We start from the raw sequence: 25,490 nt of genomic DNA, 5'->3' as shown, positions 1-25,490 counted from the left end.
TAAAATCCCAACCATACAGTAAAATCTCATCTGGAGGGTGGGCGGGTAGCTGAGAGGATGGAGTCAGACAGGCCCAGTGTGAGTCTCTGTTCCCCCACCTATTAGCTCTGTGAATGGTGGCAAATTTCTTCATTTATAAAATTAATAATAGTAGTGCCCAACTAGCAGGATTGCTGTGAGGATTATAGGACAAAAAAACATAAAGCACTTAGAAAAGTGCCTGGCAAATAAGAAATGTTCAATAAATGTAGCTATGATTATCATTGATAAATAATAATTATATGTCATATTTTGCATCAAAGGGTCCTTCCAGTTACTGTTAGAGAGCAATAGTAAGACTGTATACCAATCCAGAGCTAGGGTGGCTAAAATCAAAGACTGCTGCTATGATATGGCCTACTTCTGCCTTCATACTTTGGTTGTCTTTCCTCAGGCTTGTGTGGCTTGAGGGAACAAAGTCATAAAAGGAAACAATTTCCTAGAGTAATACTCTGGACAAAATGTCAGTAGGAGTAAATCTATACTTGGCTCTACACAAGAAAAATTCCCTTTTCTTAGACATGTCTTGAAATATAAAGAGATAGAGAATCATTGATTGCCTGCAAGTAATGTTGGAAGAACTCTCAGAGATTTTAAATGAATCTTACACATTTTCGCTTAGATACTGAGTGTTCTCTTATTTCCACGTCATATTGAAAGTGATGTATGTTGTCACTACAGGTCTAGGAGTTCTTAGCCTGGAGTCTGTTAAGCTCCATAAGGCCCAGTGGATGCATTTGAGGTGGAAAATATATTAGGAAAGATAAGGGAAAACCTTTATAAATTTTAATTTTAAAATGACTAGAATTTTCTCTCAAGTATTAGAAGAGCTTTTGTAAGCATATCTCTACCCTCCATAACAGAGGGAAATACAGAAGTGCTAGCTATTTTGGACCCATCACACATATTTAAACATCAGTTCAGTTGCAGTGTGCAGTGATAGATGGAAGAACTATGCATGGAGACATGCCTCCTTCTTTATCTTTGGAATGTGCTAGAGAAGTTCTTTCAATTTTCCACCTAGATTTTTCCTTTGCCTGGCTATTTTCTTGGGTATCTGTGAACAAGAAGACTTCTGAGAAAAACGCTGAACTAATATGAGAAAAAGGGTCACTCATATGAACCATCTTAATATCACTTTGTTGGATCTTAATAATACATAAATATAAGAACAATAATGATGAATAATAATCTTAGAGGCATCTGGTATTTTTTGGCTACTTAGAATCAACTAAATCTCAGATGGAAAAATATTGATATCTGCTAGCAAATGTCATGTTGCTTTAGGCTGTAGAGTGGCTTATTTTTACTATCAAGGGGGGATATGCCTTGAGTTATGTTCAAAGTGTGGCTCCAAAGGGATTTGTCAAGCAGATGTTTCAAGCACAATGTAACGACTCATATGCATAATTATTGCAGAAAGGGCAACCTGTCACCTAATGAAGACTCCATCTACAGGTGTTCCGTTATTTTCATACTTCTGCCTATTAGAAAGGATGAGAGACTCATCACTAAATGTCAAGGGAAATGCTAATTTTCTTCTTGCCAGCCTCTCCATAGTGCCAATACCCTTAGGGCAGGGAACTGGAACAAGGCCTCAGGAGCCTCTAGGAATAGGAGCAGAGAACCTCACAACGAAGAATTGATGGAGACCTCCAAACATGCAGTTGGAAGGAAATTCTACTGAAATGCATACACTGAAAGATTTCTCTTTCCTAATGTATAAGACTTGAAAATAAAAATAATAGTAGCAACAATTTAGTGAGGGTTTGATGGGAAATTTCTATATATGAGTTCCTCTAACCCTTTACAAGAACCCTGTGAAGCAGATATCCTTAACCAAGTTTTACAAAGGAAGACACTAGGATTAGGTAACTTGCCAAGGTCACACAGTTACTGGGTGACAGAGGGAAGAGGAGTACCTCGACCATTTGCCCCAAAGTGACATGTTCTTTCTCACTACATCAGAGTCTCTACACTCATTAGGGAGAGAAAGGAAGTATTCTGATTCCACCCAGAAGGAGGGAAGTGGGCATGCTACCGCAGAAACTTGCATTTCTATACCATTTAAAAAATTTTCTATCCACTAAAGACCTATATTATCTTATCTATTCCTCATAAAAACCCTGTGATTTGGTGGGAAGGACCCTTATTTTAATATAAACTAGATCAGTGATGTTAAGTGAGCTTCCCAAAGTCACACAGCTGACAGGCAGACTGGTATAGTGTAAAGGGCCCTATTGAGACTGAACAGTGTTATTCTACCTACACTATACTAGGCAGAACTTACCCAAAACTGGGAGATGCCCCCTGCTCAAACCATTGGTTTTTCTAGCACTTCAGTCATTTTTCTAAATTGCAGATAAATTCTAAGCTCAGATGAATTCTGTGTTTATTGCAGGTTTGTTTAAACTGTGAAATAAGGGAAGGAAAGAAGGGTGCTTGTCCTCTGGGGCAGGATTAAAATTCAGCTTCATGCCTTCAACAACGGGACACCACTTTTGAGTTGAACATTGACTTTTTTCTGGATCAGGACCATTGAAAACACGAGTAATGGATGCTTCTTTGTGGTCAATAGAACCATATCACTAAAGGACTCTTTTCAGTCCATCTGCAAGGACAAAGAAATAACTGCATCATAATAGAAAAGAAACAAGGTAAGAAGGAACCAACATTTAATGAGCACCACTTATGTGCTGGAGGCTATGTACACAGCATCTCACCGAATCCTGATAGCATTTTGTAAAGGTGCAGCTCATGAGTCCCACCTTTAGAAAAGGAAGCTGACACTCATGAGGTTAAATAGTTTGGTCAAAACCGCATGGCTAATGAGAGGTAGGACCAGGCATGGAACCCAGGTTTGCCTGCTTATTTTTATGATACTCAGCTATCTCCCTGATATAACATTATAGTGAAGTTCTTTATAATGGGATTTTACCTACATACTCACATTTATTTGTTTCTCTGATTAGATTTAATTCATTCTAAAATCTGCATAACCCCAAAACTGAAGTCTCTGATACATTTTTCATTCAATCCATACGTTCATCTCTATTTATTTAATTCCTTCTAGTGACAAGCACCGTGGTAAGTGCTGGAGATAAACAGCAAACAAGGCAGTCACTATTCTGCCCTGATAGAGATTAGAACAAAATTTAGAGTAGAATAAACTTTTCTGGTAAAGAATCAAAGAGTATTTTAGGTTTTACAGGCTGTATAATCTCTGTTGCAACTACTTAGCTCTGCCATTATGGCATAAAGTAGCTATACATAGTACATAAATGAATGAGTGTGACTATATTCCAATAAAACTTTATTTACAGGAACAGACAGTGGGCCAGATTTGACCCACAGGAGTTTGCTGACCTCTGCTTTCTAGAGGAACTTCAGAAAAGAAACCAAGTGTTTAGAACACATTGTGATAATTACTCTAATTGAAAAAATACAGTGGGTTTTGGGACTATATTGTAAGGGACACCTAAGCTGGATTGAGAGAGATGGGGGATGGCTTCCAGAAGGAACTGGTATCCACAAAGCCCCCTAAGTGATGAGTAGGAATTAACCAAATAAAACTGTCTGGTCCTCTTCCACTTATTCTACTTATATTTCCCTTTAACCACATTTTTCATGAACAATTCTTTATTTTACAAACACCTGAGTCATTTTGTTTGTCTCATCCTATTTCATCAAAATAATGATGCAACAAGCATTCAACTTTCTGTCACATTCTAGATTTTACTCTGTATATTAAGTCTTTTAACAGTTTGAACAAAAATAAAGTTGAACTTAAATATGAAAATTTTATGGTATGTAAACCATACCTCAAAAAGTTATTGAGGAAGAATAAATAAAGCCAACAGTCTAACTCCCAGGAGTCCTCACAGGATGACTGCACTTTGATGAAGCCAGCACAGACCAGGGTCTGGAGAAACCCAACTTTATCTCAACCTCAAATTCTCACACATAAATCTTTAAGGAACATGAACTCATAACCAAAAATCAAAGGTACACATGGTAGCAAAGTATTATGAGAAAGAGTCATAGAAATAACAGGTAGCAAAGTCTAACTGGCAAAGATTGGAATTATCAGACACAAAATAAAAGTCATATATTTAATATTTTTGCAGAAATGAAAGAGAAGGTTGAATAGCTTCTCTCAAGCAAGAAATAAGGCACTATAAAAAAGACAAAGAAAATTTGAAAAATAACCCAACAGAACTTCTAGAACTGAATTAATAAGTGGATTAAGAAACAGATTGAACACAACTGAAGAAAGAACTAGTTATTTGTAAGAGGTAAAGTAACAGATTAATCTTGCCAAAGAGAGAATTAGAGAACTGAAAGACTGATCCAAATAAAGAATCAGGGACTAATGCAGACACACATGAGATAGAATATATGAAAGAGACATAAAATGTACTAGAAATCAACTTACTTACAGAACAGAAACAGACTCAAAGACATACAAAACAAACTTATGTTTACCAAAGTGGAAAGATTGGGGAGAGGGATAAACTAGGAATTTGGGAGTAACATATATACACTACTATATATAAAATAGATGGGCCTCCCTGGTGGCGCAGTGGTTGAGAGTCCGCCTGCGGATGCAGGGGATACGGGTTCGTGCCCCGGTCTGGGAGGATCCCATATGCCGCGGAGCGGCTGGGCCCGTGAGCCATGGCCACTGGGCCTGCGCGTCCGGAGCCTGTGCTCCGCAACGGGAGAGGCCACGACAGTGAGAGGCCCGCATACCGCAAAAAGAAAAAAAAAATAAATAAATAAATAAATAAATAAATAAAATAAAATAAAATAGATAAACAATGAGGACCTGTTGTATAGCACAGGAACTCTACTCAATAATTTGTAATATAACCTACATGGGAAAAGAATCTGAAAAAGAATATATATATTCAGCTACTTTTGAGTTGAACATTGACTTTTATCTGGATCAGAATATATATATTCTTTTTCAGATTCTTTTCCCATGTAGGTTAGTACAAAATATTGAGTAGAGTTCCCTGTGCTATACAGTAGGTCCATGTTGTACGCTGAGAAAACCATAATTCAAGAAGAGACATGTACCACAATGTTCACTGCAGCACTACTTACGGTAGCCAGGACATGGAACCAACCTAAGTGTCCATCAACACATAAATGGATAAAGAAGATGTGGCACATATATACAATGGAATATTACTCAGCCATAAAATGAAACAAAATTGAGTTATTTATAGTGAGGTGGACGGACATAGAGTCTGTCATACAGAGTGAAGTAAGTCAGAAAGAGAAAAACAAATACCATATGCTAACACATATATATGGAATCTAAAAAGGAAAAAAATGGTTCTGATGAACTTAGGGGCAGGACAGGAATAAAGATGCAGACATAGAGAATGGACTTGAATACATGGGGAGGAGGAAGGGTAAGCTGGGACGAACTGAGAGAGTGGCATTGACATATATACACTACCAAATGTAAAATAGATAGATAGTGGGAAGCAGCTGCATAGCACAGGGAGTTCAGCTCGGTGCTTTGTGACCACATAGAGGGGTGGGATAGGGTGGGTGGGAGGGAGATGCAAGAGGGAGGGGATATGGGGTTATATGTATACATATAGATGAAACTAATACAACATTGTAAAGCAATTATACTTCAATAAAGATGCTTAAAAAAAGGATATAGATATATAGATATATAGATATATAGATATATTCTTTACTGTGCACCTGAAACTAACACAACATTGTAAATCAACTACAATTAAAAAAAATTTTTAAGAATAGTATTAAAAATGTACTAGAAAGATATGATAGAGAGAATGTGGAAGAGGCAAAATTTGAAGAGATCAAGACTGAGATTTTCACAACTAGAGATTATCATACTAAGAGAAGTAAGTCAGAAAGAGAAAGGCAAATGCCATATGATATCACTTATATGTGTGGAATCTAAAATATGATACAAATGAACCTATCTATGAAATGGAAACAGAAACATGGACATAGAGAACAGACTGGTGGTTGCCAAGGGGGAGAGGGTTGAGGGACGGATAGAGTGGGAGGTTTGGATTAGCAGATGTAAGCTTTTATATAGAGAATGGATAAACAACAAGGTCCCACTGTATAACACAGAGAACTATATTCACTATCTTATGATAAACCATAATGGAAAAGACTATAAAAGAAAAGAATATGTATGTATAACTGAATTACTTTGCTGTACAGCAGTAATTAACACAACATTATAAACTGTAATTAAATTTTAAAAAAATACTGAGATTTTCTAGGATTATTGGATGAATGAATGCAAACTTTCAACCATTAAAAAAGAAGCCCATTACCAAGTAAAGTACTCGTCTTTGTTCACTATACTTGGTCAAATTACAATGAAGGGATTTTTTACTATTTCTACTATATAGAGGTAATCATATTGTGAAGGAGACATGATATTTTCATAATATTGTACTAATTGGGTTTCAAAAGTGGGTAATGTGAAAAACATTCTGCTCAGTTTGCATTTTCTCCATTCACCGAATTCACTGTGCTTCCTTCCACGACATTACTTTGCTGTTTTTAGTAAAAACCCAGGACTGGAATCTAGGCTTTAGGGTAATGTTGAAATCCCTGGAACCCCTCAACCACTGGTACAGTGTTTGACACCTAGTGATTGCATAAGGAAAGTTGTTGACTGACAATCAGAATGATCAGTTCAGCAACAAGGAGAGATAAGAAAGCTTACTGAAAGTGACACCTGAAAGGAAAGAACCTAATTGCATTTTTCCAAATCTTGAAATAAAATTGGCTTTAGCAAAACCATCCTAATACAGATATCCTGCAGCTCAATCACAGGAAGGGCTCAGGTTGTAGTAAAAATAATCTTAGCTAACACTTATGGATCATTTACTATTTGCCAGGCACTGTGCTAAGCGTGTAATGAGGAGAAAACGGGAATTATTTTATATCCTATTCAACAAATGTTCTTTAGCTTACGTAAACGAAAACAAGTTGCTTGCATTCTGTATATGAATTAATGAATCCTAAGCCTAGTGTACTCACCTATTACCATTATAATACCAAAAGTTATCACAAGATAAAATTAAATTTATTTCACTTTAACTTAGAAAACTAAACTTCATGCTATGAAATGTTTTAAAAAAACTGATGAGGGCTTCCCTGGTGGTGCAGTGGTTGAGAGTCCGCCTGCCGATGCAGGGGACACGGGTTCGTGCCCCGGTTGGGGAAGATCCCACATGCCGCAGAGCGGCTAGGCCCGTGAGCCATGGCCGCTGAGCCTGCGTGTCTGGAGCCTGTGCTCCGCAGCAGGAGAGGCCACAGCAGTGAGAGGCCCGCGTACCACAAAAAACAAAAACAAACAACAAAAACTGATGAAATTTTGGGGTTGCTGAAATCCTTTTTTTCTGAGTGCAGTAAACACATACATTAAATAAAATGATACCCATGGAGGAATAGTCAGAAAAATGCTTCTCGGTTTACCAGTTTGGTAGGTTGTGAAACCAGATACAGCACAACGTTGGCCTCAGGGCAGTAAGTCTCAAAGTTTAGGGTGCAGCAGCATCACCAGAAAACTTGTAAATAATGTAGATTCTTGAGCCCAACTGGAAGAATTCTTATTTGGCAGGTTTGGTTTGAGGTCCCTTTTTGCCAGCACCACAGGAAAATGTGGGCAGGTGGTCCATAACATTCCTCACAAAACTCTGTTTTAGGAGAAAGAGCTCTAAGCCCTTTGGTTTTTATGAACGCCAAGGATCCTGAACAACACCAGCTCAACCATAGAAGTGATCCAGTTTGCAAGGGTCCAATTTAGTCTGAATCCCTAAGTGACTCTGACCTGGATCCATAAGCAAAGGGACAGATCAGAACCATAATGACTTTCAGGCATAAAGTAAACTGCTATTTATTATTACAGCATCTTTAATAATTGATTCAAAGGCATCATGCACTTAAAGAAATGTTTTCATATGCCTATCTATTTCTTCCCTCCTCCAAAAAGAGAATGGTCTCACCTTTTTATAGTCATGGAAATGAGCCATTTTCCCTTTGCCTTCAACTTCAGATTCAGTTTCAAAATGGGAAAGAATAATTTGGGCAAAACAGATGCCTGTAACATTTTTATTTGATCTGAAGCATGAGCGGTCAATATGTTTACCTGATTGCATTGCAACCAATTGGACACCAAGGCCTCTTTGAAGTAAAGCACCATGCTGAGTGGCTAAAACCAGGAGGTGGAGAGGCTATGTAAACATCTTCAGTAAAATACAACTGAATTTGCTCTTTCTTTGAAGCAAGCCTTTGAAGTACCCTTTAGGAAATGTTTCCTTAAGATAGAGAATATTACAGGTGACAGATCCTAATTATTACTAAGATACAAAGTTTTGTCATTTCTGTGTAATGTCTGAACCACAAACATTTGCTCTCACTCATAGAGAGACAATCTTAAGGGAAAAAACATGAAACAGATTTTATTCAACATCTATTTATCAGTACAGAGTTCTGTCCACTGAATTTCATACTACATGATGTTTACTCCCAAGAGTTAACTATACATCCCTTTTTTCTTGCCAGGACTTTTTGATGACATTGCAAACTATTCAGCAGTCAACAATTCAGCACAAAGGCATTCAGAGTCACGCTGGCATGTTGTGACAGAATCACACAATTACATGGGATTCGTCCCATTCTGAAAATGCCTAAACAGCAAATGGCAGAAGTAAATAGAATCAAATGTCAGAGCCAGCACAGTCTGAGAGACTTGAAACTCAGACTCCACGATCCATGGGGGAAGTTTCCTGCTGTGCCATGGAATAAAGGTGCCAGATAGAAAATGACAGCAAGACTTCTAAGAACACCCCTGGCTTTGCTCTTCCTTGGTCTCTTTGGGATCCTGAAGGCGATAAAAATATCGTGCAGAAATGAGGAAGGTGAAGCTGTGGATTGGTAGGTAAATGAAATGTAAGGCTTGGTGCGTGCAGATAGAAAGCCAGAGTACTGGTGGCTAACTTGTGCACTGTGAAGTTCAGGAGACTTCCACTCCACCTCTCCCCTTAAAAAGAAAGCAAGTTGAAGTGTGTAAATGAGCCATGTATCCAGATAGGGGTAGGCTTCTGAATGAGAGAGCTTCCCTTTGAGAAAGAGCTTAGCAGCCCCTCGTGGGTCTGATTCATGCTCTCAGCAGGGCAAGGCTGGTGGCCACAGAGGTGCATTAGAGCTGATAGCTTCTCTCAGTTGGCAATTTCCTTTAATTTCATTGTGGCTTTCCTAACAGAACCCTTCCAACGTCCTTTTAGAGTTGATGAAGGAGAGAGGTTAATTTTTCCCTGACACTGGAGCATCTCCTTATGTGAAGGAGAAAGAGGGCTTGATGGTACAGAGCACTGTTTGGATAACCTTGTTTATTGGACAGCACAGGCAGCAGTTGGAATGGGTGGTAGGTCACCAGTCTCCTGCAGTGTCGAAGAGACGATACACAGCTTTGCGTTACAGTCATGGATTCTCCGAAATCAAAAATTTGATCACCTTTTCACTCTTTCATTAGGGTGTTTAGGTTCGCCTTTATGGTTGGCATCAAGCTTTGTGTAAACTTCAGGCTAGAGAACGTAGATCCACTCAATCAGTCTCTCAGCAAACAGTTACTGAGCTCACAACAACCCTGTGCTGAGTTTTGAAAATACAAATATGAACAAAACATAGTTCTTACCCTCGAGGAGCTCATCGTTATGTGGTAAGGATATATATGGGGCATTAGATGGGGCATTGGGGAAGATAGAGCCCAGAAGACTTCTCTGGGGAAGTATTGGGGTGGCCAAAAAGTTCGTTCGGGTTTTTCCATAGCATCACATGGAAAAACCCAAACAAATTTTTTGGCCAACCCAATAGTTTTGAGCTAAGTTTTGAGAACAATTATGAGTTAGTTAGAAAAACAAGGGAGATGCAAGGGCATCTCAGGTCAATGAAGAAGCAATGAGGAGGTCCAGAGGCAATAAGCAATGGGGAGAGTTTGGAAGCAGTTAAGTAAAGTTGGTGCTTTGGGAGAATGTGGGGAAATGGCAGGAAGGGAGCGGGGAGCTTAGAGAGATAGGTGAGAGCCAGGTCATGAGGGGCTTCAGGTGCTGAACTGCTGAGTCTGAAGTTGACCATGAAAGGGAGCTACTGAGAGGCTTCAAGTGGGGACTTGATAAAGTCAGATTTGCATTTTAGAAAGCCCACTGGCAGTACTCTGAAGGCCAACTGGCTGGGGACTAGTCTAGAGTCATGGAAACCAATAGGACTTCGGCAGTGTTACAGGTGAGAAGAAGTATGGACCCAAGTTAAAGAAGAGGAAATAGAGAGGAAGAACACCCTGAGAGGACTTGGTAATGGATAGGCACAGGGTAGTAGGAGAGAGGAAGAAGTTAAGAAAGACTTGCAGGTTGCTGGCTTCTGTGACTATGTCGATGTGTTCCCTAACAGCAGGGGATGAGTAGGGTTGTCGCAAAATATTGTGAACTTGGTTTTGAAAATATGGAGTTGGAGGTCTCTGAGACATCTTTGTATTCGGGTTTATCTAGACCTCAGCATAGAGGTCTGGGCTAGAAATAGATTCAGAAATCTTCAGATTATAATTGGACATGGTCACCCAAGGAAAATGTTTAAAAGTACTAGTCCTTAATTGGTGTTCCATGATAGTTGACAAACATTTCACTGGTGGGCCACCAAATTGTGATCAATATATAAAATTTATTTTTGCCACAACCAAATGGACATATTACTTAGCAATATCTGTCAGAGAGAATGCTGAGCTAAGCAGACAGGGAGGCACAGTCTAGAGCTGCTACAACTACCTGTGAGAGTTAAAGGGCAGAGGAACATAAGGTCAGCATCAAAGAATAATTTCATGTTTTCTGCCATGTGTGAGGACATGGCCCTGAGAGTAAGAGAGCCTGGACAGGGCAGGAAAGAGCATAAATGGAAGCATAAGACTGATGAGAACCAAGTGAACGTTGAAGCTTTTCTCAGCAGTGTGAGACACTGTTGTGTGGTAATAGTGAATGCATTACAATGTTTGGTCCAGTGTGAGTATTTGAGGGTTAATCGTGGGGTTTGTGCTATTAAAGAGTGTTTGGCTAGACCAGGTCAATTTTGCTTTCCAGGTACTTTTGACAATGTCTGGAGACATTTTTGATTGGCACGACTTGGGGAGTACTATTGACATCTAATAGGAAGAGGCCAGGGATACTACAATGCACAGAACAGGCTCCCAGAGAAAAATGGGGCTCAAAATGTGAATACAGCACATTGAGAAACCCTGAGTTAGATGATCCAAGAATGGCTGAATGCCATGCGGGTATAAAAACCTCTCCTCCTTGTGAGATAACCAAAGGAGATATACAGATAGGAGACAATAGTAAAGAAAGCAAGGCATTTACTTAATTGGCTGGTCTTGGACCTGAATCCTCAATGCACAGCATTCTGATAAACTGAGCTGAAGAATGTGGCTTAGGCCAGAGGCTCAAGAAAGCCTCCACTGACTCTGATGGCTAAACCCAAATCTCAGACCCAGCCAGCCCCCTACAAAGAGATGAGCATGCCAAGCACCTAAAGGCAGCAGAGAAAAACATATCTAAGACCTCTCTAGTCCAGGACTGGGCCTTGACATTCTCCCCACTGCAGCCTTATAGACTGTGGAAAGAACAGAGAAGCCATTCTCAAAGTATGCGAACTTCTACTATGGGGATCCCACTCCCCAGGCCAGTAAATGTTTTTAGAACATGTACAGACAGATTTGCATTTCCTTATTGGGAAGGAGCAACAGTAAGAGTGGAAAAAGAGGCAGAGAGCTTGCGCAGATCCCATTCCTTAGACTTTGAGGCCTTCTGTGAAACATAAGTGACATGATACATTTAAGTGCTTGACACAGTGGCTGCCATCAGGGAAACAGTTAGTAAATGTTAGTAATTCATAATTATTTCCTTTGTTAGGTTTACATTTTATAAGTTGCCTAAAAGGCAAGACAAGGAAAGTACAGAGACTGGGGTAGAGTACCTATACCTAGACTCTGCAACCAGAAGCTGGAGAAGGAGTAAGCAACTAATGAATACCACCAAGAGTGTTTTGGGAAGGACATTACAACAGCTATATGAAGCATATGCTTCCGAGGTATGTTATAGTTATCATTTATTTGAATCATATAAAACGTATAATACAGACTCCAAGGCTTCCAAAAGATTTTAACTCCTTGTCTACCCAGTGCCCAATCCTAGCAACTGGAAGTAAGCTAGCTCAGAATCTGAATCAATCTAACTAAGACCTTAGGGAATACATCAACATACTCCATAGCAATGCCAAATCGTTGATACGTTCGGCACTATGTCCAATGGCATCACTGGGCAACGTGTGAGCTAATTACATATTGAAATCTTTTGGCTGCCAAACTCTGCCAATGTGCTCAGTACTTGCTATCTTACTCCTTTAATGGAAATAGAGAGAAGAGCCCTCGCCTATTACAATGCAATATAGATCTGTGATCAATATGCCATGAGTTATGGGTTGTTTAAGCCACGGTGGGATGAGTTTGGTGGGAAAAGTAAAGGGTTCCACTTGGTCTTCCTTTTAATTAATCATTTTCAAAATAGTAGGTTGAGAGCTAGGGCTCTAGTTCAAGGCCCTAGAACTAACTTGCCTGAATATGGAGCTTAAACCTGCTATCAGGACTCCATCAGGCAATGAGTTAACTGCCTCAATGTGGGCAGTCTCCCAACATTCCAGGCACCATCTGCTTGCTGTTCAGTGACAAGATACTGTTTTTCAACCAGGGATGACAAGTAAAATCGAACAATAATTAACATCCAATTATACTCATCTATGCATTTCCTAACAATAATTTATAGAGAAGTAAATATGTAAAATAACTCAGCACTTACAACGTGCTGGGTCTTTACATATGTCAACTAATTTGATCCCCACAACAATACTGAGTTAGACTCTAGTACCACTATTTGAGCATTTACTGAAAATATGCAGAGAGCTGTCACCTTGTGCACAAATATCCACTTTATTCACCTGTCATTAAGACCAGCCTTCGGAGCCAAGTTACAAAGTCAAAACTTATTTGTAAGCTGTTTGAGTACATGTGATGTTCCAAACACTGTCCTAGAGGCTTTTAGAAATTGTTCATTCTCAGCAACATCCCTGTTTTGAATTAATCGATTATTGTGTAAAAGCAAAACTACCTGTAGCTGCTTCTGCTTTCCAAGGTTGGGGATGGAAAACCTGGAGTATAACCCATCAGTGAGAAAATAAACACATTCTTCCCCTTCCAATCGCAGACTGCCCAAGAAGAGAAAGGCAAAAGCAACATTGCAAAGCCTCTGTCATTTATCTTATTTGGGGAAGACGGGTCTTCGTTTGGCAAAATATAATAATGATCTTTAGAAGTGTAAAAGTAGCCCCAGAGCCTAGGAGGGCGTGAGATCTAAACTGCTCTGCAAAATAAAGCAGTTGTAGATGGGAGCTAGGAATTAAAAAGTATACAAAACATGGAGGGAGATTGGAGGCAGGTCAGCTTGGTGATGTAAAACCATTCAATGTTTCATACCTTCAGTAAAACCTGCTCACACGCAATGTCTTGAGTAGTGGATTCTGGGAAGAAAATGACAGTAAAGGGGCTGATTTCCTTGTCTGATTGGCATGGAGCCAAAGAAGAACAACCAAAAAGACCGAGTGTTCTTTGGAAGTTGGAACTATGTGCCAGAAGTGACTATGAGAACACAACTTCCCCACCTTCTGATCTGGAATTGAACTTCTGACAGAGAGTAGAATGCAAGATCAGACCAACTGGTTTTAAATCTCAAATGTCAAGTTATGCCAATATCGGTGTTATGTTGGAAAATATCCCTTCTTTTGCCTTTGTAAATGGGAACCTTCCATATACCTTGATAATAACACTTATTAAACTATATCACAGTTGCCTATATTTACCTGACTATTCCCTGCTAGACTGGGGGCAGAGACCGTACCCTTCTTATTCAACATCCAGTAGTCAAAATAATACCCAGCATAAGTGTTAAAGGAATAAAGATGTCCTGGGAATTCACTGGTGGTCCAGTGGTTAGGACTCCATGCTTCCACTGCCGGGGGCCTGGGTTGGACCCCAAACTCTGGTGGGGAACTAAGATCCTGCAAGCCATGAGGCCAAAAAAAAAAAAAAGTCTAGAGGCACAAGCCTAGGTCTGCCTATTCTTTTTTTTTTTAATTTTTATTTTATATTGGACCATAGCTGATTAACAATATTGTGTTAGTTTCAGATGTACCGCAAAGTGATTCAGTTATACATATACATGCATCCTTTTCCAAATTCTTTTCCCATTTAGGTTATTACAGAATATTGAGCAGAGTTCCCTGTGCTACACAGTAGGTCCTTGTTGGTTATCTATCTTAAATATAGCAGTGTGTACATGTCAATCCCAAACTCCCAATCTATCCCTCCTCCCCATCCTTCCCCCCCTGGTAACCACAAGTTTGTTCTCTAAGTCTGTGAGTCTGTTTCTGTTTTGTAAATAAGTTCATTAGTATCAATTTTTTTTAGATTCTGCATATAAGCGATATCATATGATATTGTCTTTCTCTGTCTGACTTACTTCACTTAGTATGATAATCTCCAGGTCCTATTCTTAGTTCATTATTTTTTCCCTTTATGAGAGAGCCTCTTTTCACTAGAGCTACATCCCATTTACCTTAGCTGGCTGTTATACCTCTGGTTAGAATGATAAACTTCATCTATTAGAAGAATTAAGTTCCTTACTGAATTTTCCCAGAGGCCTTCCACATTGTACCCCAAAGGCACACAATGGCCTTGTTACCGCATTCCATACAGGCTATAGAATAAATAACTCTCAGAGTTCTCCAGTGGAGAATCTGAATGCCAACGGTAGCGATGGTCAATTACAGAAAATGCAGGTAAGAAACAGCTTACTTTCCTAAATATTCCTAAACATAGTAGCCAAGAATGCTGTAGAGACTATGTTGTGCGTTTTTTTAAAAAATGGTTTTAGATTATATCAAATAATGAAGCAACTGTAAGAAACTCAGTTATTGATTTTTTTTCTGAGAGACAAGCAAGGGTCTTTTTTTAAGGGGATGGGTTGTCCTTTCCTGCTTTTAATTATGTCACTGAGACTTTTTAATATTGACATAATTGGCTTCATTAAAAGTCACTGCATCATGACACAACTGAAATGGAATGACACAGAACAAATATAATCAAGTTTCCAAAACATGACAAAGAGATACTATCAAAATAATAGCTTCATTTTGACTCAGAGATTTGACCAACTATTCGGGGAATGTACTCACATGTTGCCTTACCAGAGGAAATCCATTATCACATTCAATTACACCACTTTTTTTAAGCAGGAAAATGTCAAGTTGAAAAGGTGAAGTGACAGGAGAAATGGATTGAAGAAAACTCCTCCCCTATCAGGGAGGTAGTAGAAGCAGAGAACGAGGAATCCTGATTAAACAGGAAACTATGACCCAGCAGCGAAGCACAAAGTAGGCAGAGGAAATCAGACCCTGACAGCCACTTCTGCATTGTGCCTATAATATCAATGGAGAAAACTTAGCTGTAATCCTTGGCTGGTTGTTCCTACTGCATTTCCTGAATGAATATTTAAGTACCCCTTTATTATACACTAGTTGCCAGATCAGAAACATGGGTCCAAAATAATTGAAATAGGAATATTGCCCTCACACACACATCACAATGCACAGGGCTCCTGTCACACAAGACAAAACCATGTGTGGTTGAGAATGGACTTCTTGTCCCTTGTCTTGCACATCACAGAATTCATATCGATGGGAAAACTGCCTATTAGGGGAATGGATGACTTCTCATGTGTATTAATGAAAGTTCCGTATTGCAGGCTCACGTTGTGAGCATTTATGAGTGAAAGATTTATGCCATTATAACCCTAAAATGTTCCTGCAGGATAACAACACAGCCTATCTAATATACAATGATGGAGTCCCTAAATCCATGAATTACAGCAGAAAGTATGGACACACCAAAGGTATGACAAAGGCTCTTATTTTCTCTTTCCTACTGGAAATCAGTATTTTCGTAATCATTCCATCTTCAGTAGTCTTATACTCCATACTAAAAATATAGCTTTTCTTTTTAATGGTCTGAGTTATCAAAATGAGTGATTTCTGTATCACAGGTAATAATGATATACTTTGACTTTGCAATATCCTTCTCACAAATCATTTTATTTCTTAATGTATCTTTTAATATATACTTTAAAGAAGAAATCCAATATTGACTACTGGGAATACCAGCCAGACTATATATGTGTGTGTGTGTATACTGTACACACATTTTAGTAAGGTTTATAGAGGTATAATTTGCATAGAGTAAAATTCATCCTTCTTAGTGTCAAGTTCCATTTGAAATACAGTAAACATTTTTGAAAAAGTATTTTAAAATAATTTTTATATTATAGTAATTTTTGTTATATATTTTCTTCTATAATTATAATAATTTTTATTATAGTGATTTTTGGTATTTTTCAATTTATAAACTATGTATATATATATGTGTGTGTTATTGAAAAATTCAAAATGATAGTAAACAAAAAATCTGTAATCCTAATACTCATTAGATAATTACACTTAATACTTCTACTATTTCTATGATAAATATTTTGAAACATTTTTATAAAACTATTGTAATGACTACTTCAAATTTTTTTCAACTTAATATACTGTGAATAACTTTCCATGGCAACAAGTATTCTTCAGAAGGTTCCAAACTCAAATGCCTTCAGAGGCAGGCAAATGATGTCAGCAAGCCAAGGGGGCTGAACTGGCAGGTAACTAGAAAACTGGAGAGTATATATTTGCTCTAAGGAAGCAGTTACTACTCAGCTTCCCTTATGGGAATGCAATTTTTCCAGAGTAAATTAGAGTTTGTGGGAAATCTCCCCAGTTTTTAAATGTTGGTAATAAATTCAAAGTTTTAAAAAATACTCTGCAAGCATAATAATATGTATCTGCAGGCTAGATTTGGCCTGTGGGCTGCCTGTTTGCAACCTCTGATTAAGAATATAATTTGTAATGGCTGTCAAATGTCATGAGCATTGAAAGCCTTTGATTCAGCTAAGTTGCCTTCCTGATGGTCCTATTTGCATGGAACCCAACAATTTTTATAACATGCCGCATTCTGCAAACTCTCCTTTACCAACCTCCCACCACCCTTTTCGCTCCACCCTGTTAGTTGATACAAGGGTTTAGAAAAAAGGCTGGAAAAGGAGTGGGACCTGATGTCACACTGGGGAGTTCCCTGCCAACAGGTGTCCCGACATCCTGTGGCATTTGTACCAGGAAGTTAGGATTTCAGACAAACAACAATACTCATCTGGGCCGAAGAGAGTCCCTGAAGATCATCCAGCTCTGTGAGGCAACTGAACTTTGAACATTTTCCGTCTTGACACAGGTATTGTGTCAGTGACAAAGTCACTGACAAATACTCTGCTTCCTTAAAGCGTGTTATTTGAAAAAGAAATAACTGGCAGGCATTTGGTTTCTGCTCTAACACTAAGGCAAACATGACTTTTATGTCTCCATGGTCATATGCAAACTGGAAAGTCTAGTTAGCATACCAAAACTGTCTTGATATATTTATTTATTTTTTTTTTTTTTTTTTTTTTTTTTTTTTTTTTTCTTTTTGCGGTATGTGGGCCTCTCACTGTTGTGGCCTCTCCCGTTGCGGAGCACAGGCTCCGGATGCGCAGGCCCAGCGGCCATGGCTCACGGGCCCAGCCGCTCCGCGGCATATGGGATCCTCCCAGACCGGGGCACGAACCCGTATCCCCTGCATCAGCAGGCGGACTCTCAACCACTGCGCCACCAGGGAGGCCCTGTCTTGATATATTTATAAACACAGAAATAGTCATAGATGCCTGTTGCACAGGGTTCTTTGTGCCATGTCACAAGATGATGAAAATCTTTCTGTTTTCTTCTTTTCCGGCTTTCATGTTAGTCTGCTCTAGAGATTTTTACTAAATACAATTAACTGGGGTGCTTTAGAACATGGCTTCCCTGTTTTTTTCCTCTTTGCCTCCTTTTTCAAACTTGTGGAACTGGGTGAATTCTGCACATAAATGAGCATCAGTTTCTCACAATAAATTACTGCAAGTACATGTTTTCATTTGATATTTTCTGTTTCAACTCTGCTTTTTAGCTGGCTTTTGAAAATAGCTTAGCTGCTCAGCAGTAAAGACATTATCTGAAGCTTGCCAGGTGACTACATAGTCTAAAAAGGTCAAATTCCAATTTAGCAAATTTGCATTCTGCCAAAACAAATTTTCCTTGTAGTTTCAACATGAAATACCTCTCAACTCTTCACAGGGTGGCTGCCCTAGCTCCCTTTTGTGGTGGGTTATTAATAGTAATGGGGCAATGTGATGTGTACCTGAATTGGTTTTGAAATTATTGCAAGAGAGCGTGATCCTTGTAATTATTAGCCTAATAAAAAATTAGCCTGAAGTATAAAGGGCTTAAATGCTGTAGCTTTGAACTCTGTTTTTTTAAAGGAACTTTGTTTTTCTAATTTATCTGTATTTACTGTATCTTTGGTAGGTTTACTTCTGTGGAACAGAGTCCAGGGGTTCTGGTTGATTCATTCCATTCCCCATTTTCCTCCAATTCCTGAAGAAGGCTATGATTATCCACCCACAGGGAGACGAAATGGACAAACTGGCATCTGCATAACTTTCAAGTACAACCAGTATGAAGCAATAGGTAACACTAGAGTGTGTAAAAAAAAGAGAGAGAGAGAAAGAGAGATAACAATATTGAAGAAGGGATTTGGAAATATATTAATAAATTTATCACTTCATTTGCTTCTCTATTCATAAACCCTCTGATACCTAGATTCTAATATTGGCTTTGGTGAGATCTCAGGCAGGCTCACTTACTGGACCTTGGTTTCCTGGTCCACCAATTAAGTCTTTGAACTTGATCAGAGGCAGTAGTTTCAAATGTCTACAGGGGCCAGGCAGGTAACAAAAATGGGTGACACAGGTGGACATTGCATGGGCAGTGGGGACAGTGACAAACTGGGTTGTTGACTCTCCCCTAGCTTCCCTCAAAAGTTTCAGCTCCATTATACTGTGGTTCTGTGGGAATACAGACCTACATCTCCATATTTTTTAGAGGAAGCAGAAACCTAGGAGAGGATGTAAGAATAGAAGAGAGGGAAGGAAAGAGAGAGATAGATCCTCTGATTTTCAAATATGGTCTCAATCTTATTTATTTTTAAAATTGTGTAGACATCATGTTGCCTATAGGCCACCAACGTGACACTTCTGAGCCTAAACCAGATGACCATCCCTTAAGATCTCAAGCTCAAAGGGCCAAAAATACTTGGATTTGGAAAATCCAAAATAGGAATAGGGAAGAGAAGTAGGAATGGTATTTTACCAATCACTTTTTACTGAGGAAGCTGCTAAATAGTAAAGAGTGATTATTTGCCTCTGGATATAGGAGGTTTAGAATATTTTTTTAAATCAAATTTCCATCTTATGGAAAGGATTACTGAGCCTCTCACCCAAATTAAGCCCTAGTCTAACTAGCTGAGTTCCTGTAATGATTAGAGAGCTTAATAGCATAGAGATTAGGTGTGCATGCTGATGAGTTGGTCATTCTTGGAGCTGGATGATCAGTACATGGGTGTTCTCTACTTTTGTATGTGTACACATGGGAGAAAAAACACATGGCCTACAAGGCCAGACTGCCTGGGCTTGAATACCAACTCCTTCAGTTACAAGCTTTATAACCTTGGGCATGTGACATAAATTCTCCATTAATTTATCTATAAAATGAGGATAATGATAAAAGAACTTACCTAATAATAAGGTTGTTCTTATGATTAAATTAGTAAACCCACATAATAATGCCTGGAAAGTAGGGAGTGTCAACTATTTTAACCAAAAGTTTGAAGGCTATTGGCTTAAAGAAGGGAATACTTTCGTTTTTGTTTTTCATTCTGTTTACTTTTTTAATTCACAAAAAGATCTAAAATACCAACAAGCATTTCCATTTGGGCCTTAATTCTCAACTTTTCTTTATTGTTTCTTGATTCAGATTCTCAGCTCTTGGTCTGCAACCCAAATGTTTATAGCTGTTCCATCCCAGTAACCTTTCACCAGGAGCTCATTCACATGCCCCAGCTGTGTGCCAGATCCAGCTCATCAGAGATCCCTGGCCGGCATCTCACCACACTTCAGTCAGCCCAGGGACAAAAGTTCCTCCATTTTGCAAAGTCTGATTCTTTTCTTGACGGTATGAAAGGCCATCATCAAACAATATGCTATTACACTGCTGCTGGACTCACTTTGGATTGCAAAGAGGAAATATTCTGATTATTTAGGGGAGTAGAAGTAGAAAAGGAGGGAGGACAAAGAAAGGAAAGGGAGAAGGGACACCAAGGGCCAATTAAAATATTAGCCACTTGAATAGAAGGGTTGCTGATCCAACCACAAAAGTACCTCACAACTATCTAGCCAGAGGCCAGTAAAAACTCAGTCTCCAGTCTCAGCTGGGCACAGAACCAAGCTGTCTCCTTTTTCTTTCACTCCCTATGTAGTTATTTTAAGCCTTCCTTACCCTCAAGTCCTGCCTCTTCACCTTTTCCTTCATAGAGAGAATAGAAATCACCAGGAAGAAACCACTTCAAGAGCACACGCCACCCTCAACAATCTAAGCTATTTTCATTCTTTTTTTTTTTTTACCAGTTTTCTCTCATCCAAACAGAAGCAGTGCACCCCGTGCCCTGGAACCTATCCCAGCCTCAGAATACTTTCATAAACTCAACCTGTTCTCCCTCTTCTACTTCAACTCTCCTGCTCTACAAGCACCTTAGAATATAAACATTCCTAAAAACCCTCCCTCAATTCTAGATTCCCTATATCTCTGTTTTTTTTCTTCTAAGTTTACTTTTAGAAAACCCTTCAGGGTCTTTACTTGCTCACTGCTCCTTGACTGCAGTCTTGCTTCTCTGTCTGTAGACCTTACAGTCTCTCCCCAGTCACCAATGGCCATCTTAATTGACCTCACTGTCTTCCTTCCTTCCTTCCTTCCTTTCCTTCCAACTTCCTTCCTAACTTCTTTCCTTCCTTCCTAACTTCTTACCTTCCTTCCTTCCTAACTTCCTTCCTTCCTTCCTTCCTAACTTCCTTCCTTTCTTCCTTCCTAACTTCCTTCCTTCCTTCCTAACTTCCTTCCTTCCTTTAATATTGAATAAAATTTACTGAACGCCTACTACTTGCCTGTGTTAGGCATTAGAGATCCCAAAATTAACAGGACAGAAATAGCTTCCACAGAATTTGGCACAGTTGGAACCCTTTCTTTTTTGAAACATTCTCCTCCCTGAGTTTTGGAAGTATACAGTCTTTTGGTCTTCCTCCCACTTCTTATAAGTCTCTTCTGCCAGGTCCTCCTCCTCTGCATACTCCTTACATGACTAGGTTGCCCTGTGGTCTTCTACTCACCCTTAACGCATATACATATTCCTGCTAGGCGATTCCCAAGTCTATATCTCCACCCTAGACCTCTGTTCTGACAGATGTATTCATCAGTGAGTGGGACATTTCTGCTCACAGGGTGGCACAGCCACACAAAATTCAACAAGCCAAACTCATCTCATCATTATTCCTAACATATCTCACTCTTTTTCTCATATTCTGCATGGTCCCCTAGAACTCTTGATCCCTCTTTTTTTCTCTTCCCCCTTATCAAATCATCAAATTAAATCAGTTTCCAGTCCTTAATAACTCTCACATTTATCTTACCCCCTCTAAACTTTCTGCCATGGCCACGGTTCGCACCTGTGTTTGTTACTACACTTATTGTGACAAGCTGGTATTTTTCCTCTCTCCAATCTAATGTAGCCTTCCCAATTCATCCTGCACATTGCTTCTCAATTGATATTTATGGTCATAAATCAGTTTCTATTAATCCCCAAATAACACTCCTTAAACAATTTCCCATTGATTTCAGGAAAATTCAAACACTTTGGCATGGTTTATAAAGATCTCTAGACGCTGGCCTCTGGTTACTGCTCTATCCTTATTCTTCCCAAAGGTCTTTTCAGGACAAAAACCTATATTGCTCTCTTGTATGTGTGGAATAGAAGACGTTTTCAGAGACCAATATCATCCTAGTAATAATGATAATAACTTTTATTTGCATATCACATTAACGTTTACAAAATGTTCTCCTATCCACTCTCTCAGTCACGTTGTTATTATTGTGCTTGTGACACCCACATGTCAGGGATGAGTGATGATTCTATTCCTGAGGATATTTTCAGGGATTTATCTAAGTTTAAATACTAACCTCACTATTTTTCTCTTTATAAACTCTAGACATCTTTGCAGCCTGGATGGCTCAACGGTTGAAGACGCACTTGCTAACAGAAACCTGGCAGCGAAAGAGACAAGAGCTTCCTTCAAACTGCTCCCTTCCTTACCATGTCTACAATGTCAAAGCAATTAAGTTATCTAGACAATCTTATTTCAGCTCTTATCAAGATCATGCCAAATGGTGTATTTCCCAAAAGGGCACCAAAAATCGCTGGACATGTATTGGAGACCTAAATCGGAGCCCACACCAAGCCTTCAGAAGTGGAGGATTCATTTGTACCCAGAATCAGCATATTTACCAAGCATTCCAAGGATTAGTTTTATATTATGAGAACTGTAACTAAACTTGATGAAAGGACATATGTACTATCATTTTCAACACTGATATAGGATCTTCTTCTACTAGATCTATTCTTCATATATTAAAAGCCTGTGAATTTACTTATGGTCCACATATCATCAACTAAAATGTTTTTCTCCCATGCTTACCATTTTATCTTCCAAATAGTGGCAATTTATCTACTTAGCATGTATGTATTTATTTATTTATTTTACATCCTTTTTGGAGTATAATTTCTTTACAATGGTGTGTTAGTTTCTGCTTTATAACAAAGTGAATCAGCTATACATATACCTTTATCCCTGTATCTCCTCCCTCTTGCATCTCCCTCTCACCCTCCCTATCCCACCTCTCTACTTAGCATTTATATGCCATAAACACACTCTGTTATGTATATCTAAAGTGAGACTAGAAGGAGTGAAAGGAAAAATTTTGTTCCAGATTAGTCAGCTCTCAATTGTCCATGGATTGACTGGCCATCTCTTAGAGTAATTTCATCTTCACAAAGAATTCCTTGACTCTCCTCCTCACCCCTTTTTGAAGAAAAAAACATTTCTATCTCTCTGTACATCAAACGACTTAGTCATATTCCTCCTAGATTTCTTTTCAATGGTTTATGGTCAAGTCTAATTGGTCATTCTTGAGCTACTACTTACTAACTGTATGATCTTGGACCATACACCTAAACTCTCTGAGCCTTGGTTTTCTTCTCTATGAAATGGAGATAATATCTAGGTATCTTCAAGCAAATAGCACAGAGCCTGGCCCAGTTGACACTTAAAAGACTGATGGAATTTGAATGTGAATCCCCCTACAGTGAGAAAAGACAAAAGAAAGTTTAGAAATGAGTAATATTTTTCCAAAAAGAAAAAATAAGTCAGGGACTTCTCTGGTGGTGCAGTAGTTAAGACTCCATGCTCTCAATGCAGGGGGTCCGGGTTCGATCCCTGGTCAGGGAAGTAGATCCCACATGCATGCCGCAACTAAGAGTTCTCATGTGACAACTAAGGAGCTCGCCCACTGCAAGTAAGGCAACCAAATAAACAAAATTTAAAAAATAAATAAATAAAATAAAATACTTTATAAAAAAATAAAATAAGTGACAGCCCAAAAAAGAAGCCAGATTAGGAGAAAGAAATAAAACAACCCACCAACCTGGGGGGAAATAAAGAAGTGTAACATAGGGGACACGGGTTCGTGCCCTGGTCTGGGAAGATCCCACATGCCGCGGAGCGGCTGGGCCCGTGAGCCATGGCCGCTGAGCCTGCACGTCCGGAACCTGTGCCCCACAACGGGAGAGGCCACAACAGTGAGAGGCCCGTGTACCGCAAAAAAAAAAAAAAAAAAAAAAAAGAAGTGTAACATAAGGAAATCAAAATCAAATCTAGTAATTTTTTTTTTTTTTTTTTTTTTACGGTACGCGGGCCTCTCACTGTTGTGGCCTCTCCTGTTGTGGAGCACAGGCTCCAGACGCACAGGCTCAGCGGCCATGGCTCATGGGCCCAGCTGCTCCGCGGCATGTGGGATCCTCCTGGACCGGGGCACGAACCCGTGTCCCCTGCATCGGCAGGCAGACTCTCAACCACTGCGCCACCAGGGAAGCCCCCAAATCTAGTAATCTTAATTCCAGTGTGTTTCATTTTCTGGAATTCTTATCACTAAATATAACTATTATATAAGTGAATAATAATAAATTTGTATTAAGCACTCATTGTTTACTAAAATTTGAAACATGGTTCCTAACTTCAAGAAGCTTACAATCTAACAAAAGTAATCATAAGAATAACTAAAGCTAGCGCTTATTGAGCGTTTACTATCCAGTAAACAGTCAACCCACATTTTCTTATTTGATCTTCATAACAGTGCTATGCAGTAGGAACTGTTATAATCTTTATTTTACTGACAAGGAAACTGAGGCCTACAGAGTTTCAGTAACTTGTCCACTATCACAGAGGTCTATCTGACCTCTAAGACTATGCTCTTAACTTCTATTTCAAGAGACAAGTTTTTAAAAATGATGTGATGTAGGATAATACATATCTTGAGGTCTTAATCAACCAAAATTCATAGGACATAATGGCACTGGTTCAGTGGAAAGCAGAGGAAAAAAAACAAAGTTTGTCTTCCTGTCAGAAGCAAGCATAAGTGATGGGAATGTTGAATACTAGCTAACTAACTTACATGCTTGAAAACATAAGGAGGTTTGAAAAATATGTTTTCGCTTTGCAGAGAGCATCTGAGCATAAATAATCCCAATAAAATCAGATTAGAAGAGTACAAAATCCTGACTTTAAAAATGAAGAGGATAAAAATGTTACTGATCCCAAGCTTGGTAACAAATTTTGGCGAAGCCACCAGGAGCGCTGCTGCTTGTGGCCTGCCAGCTCTGGTTGGGGAATTTTCATGTAAGGCCCTAGCAGCTGCCAGGACCACTTGTCCTGAGGATTTTCCCTTCGAAATTCCCTGAAGTGGCACCAGCTGCCCCAGCGCTTGGCAGTTGGAACAAGGAATCAACATTTGGGAGCCAATGGGCTCCATATAGTAGGGTAAGTCACTCCGGTATGTCCAACTGGGAACATTTTCTCCTCTCAGTTAAGGCTTTTCCTTTAAGGGAAAAGCCAATTTGTTCATTTGATTGGGGTACCCTGTTGGAGGGGGGAATTATTGTTGGACTCTACCTGATTTGTAAACCGGTT

At 39.2% G+C, this 25,490-nt stretch overlaps 2 protein-coding genes across 2 annotated transcripts in view; one reads left to right on the top strand and one right to left on the bottom strand.

The window, feature by feature from the left end:
* LOC308612837 (uricase-like) overlaps positions 1–8,164 on the bottom strand; it is a gene marked incomplete at its 5' end in the record, with an annotated part of 36,576 nt that extends 28,412 nt beyond the window's left edge. Inside the window, 2 exon segments of the mRNA XM_081225600.1 lie at positions 8,061–8,128; positions 8,131–8,164. Coding sequence (XP_081081726.1) covers positions 8,061–8,128; positions 8,131–8,164 — 102 coding nt within the window.
* A 618-nt stretch (positions 8,165–8,782) lies between these two features.
* Positions 8,783–22,804, top strand: DNASE2B (deoxyribonuclease 2 beta). Its single transcript, XM_081224176.1, has 6 exons — positions 8,783–8,991; positions 12,012–12,189; positions 16,019–16,100; positions 18,670–18,831; positions 20,176–20,373; positions 22,458–22,804. The coding sequence occupies exons 1-6, from the start codon at positions 8,879–8,881 to the stop codon at positions 22,796–22,798; spliced, it is 1,074 nt and encodes a 357-aa protein (XP_081080302.1). The 5' UTR covers positions 8,783–8,878; the 3' UTR covers positions 22,799–22,804.
* Positions 22,805–25,490: the final 2,686 nt, after the last annotated feature.

The sequence above is a fragment of the Mesoplodon bidens genome (genome assembly GCF_964165515.1).
Source record: "Mesoplodon bidens genome assembly, chromosome: 2".
NCBI classification, from domain to species: domain Eukaryota; kingdom Metazoa; phylum Chordata; class Mammalia; order Artiodactyla; family Ziphiidae; genus Mesoplodon; species Mesoplodon bidens.
This window is presented reverse-complemented; position numbering and strand designations above follow the sequence as displayed.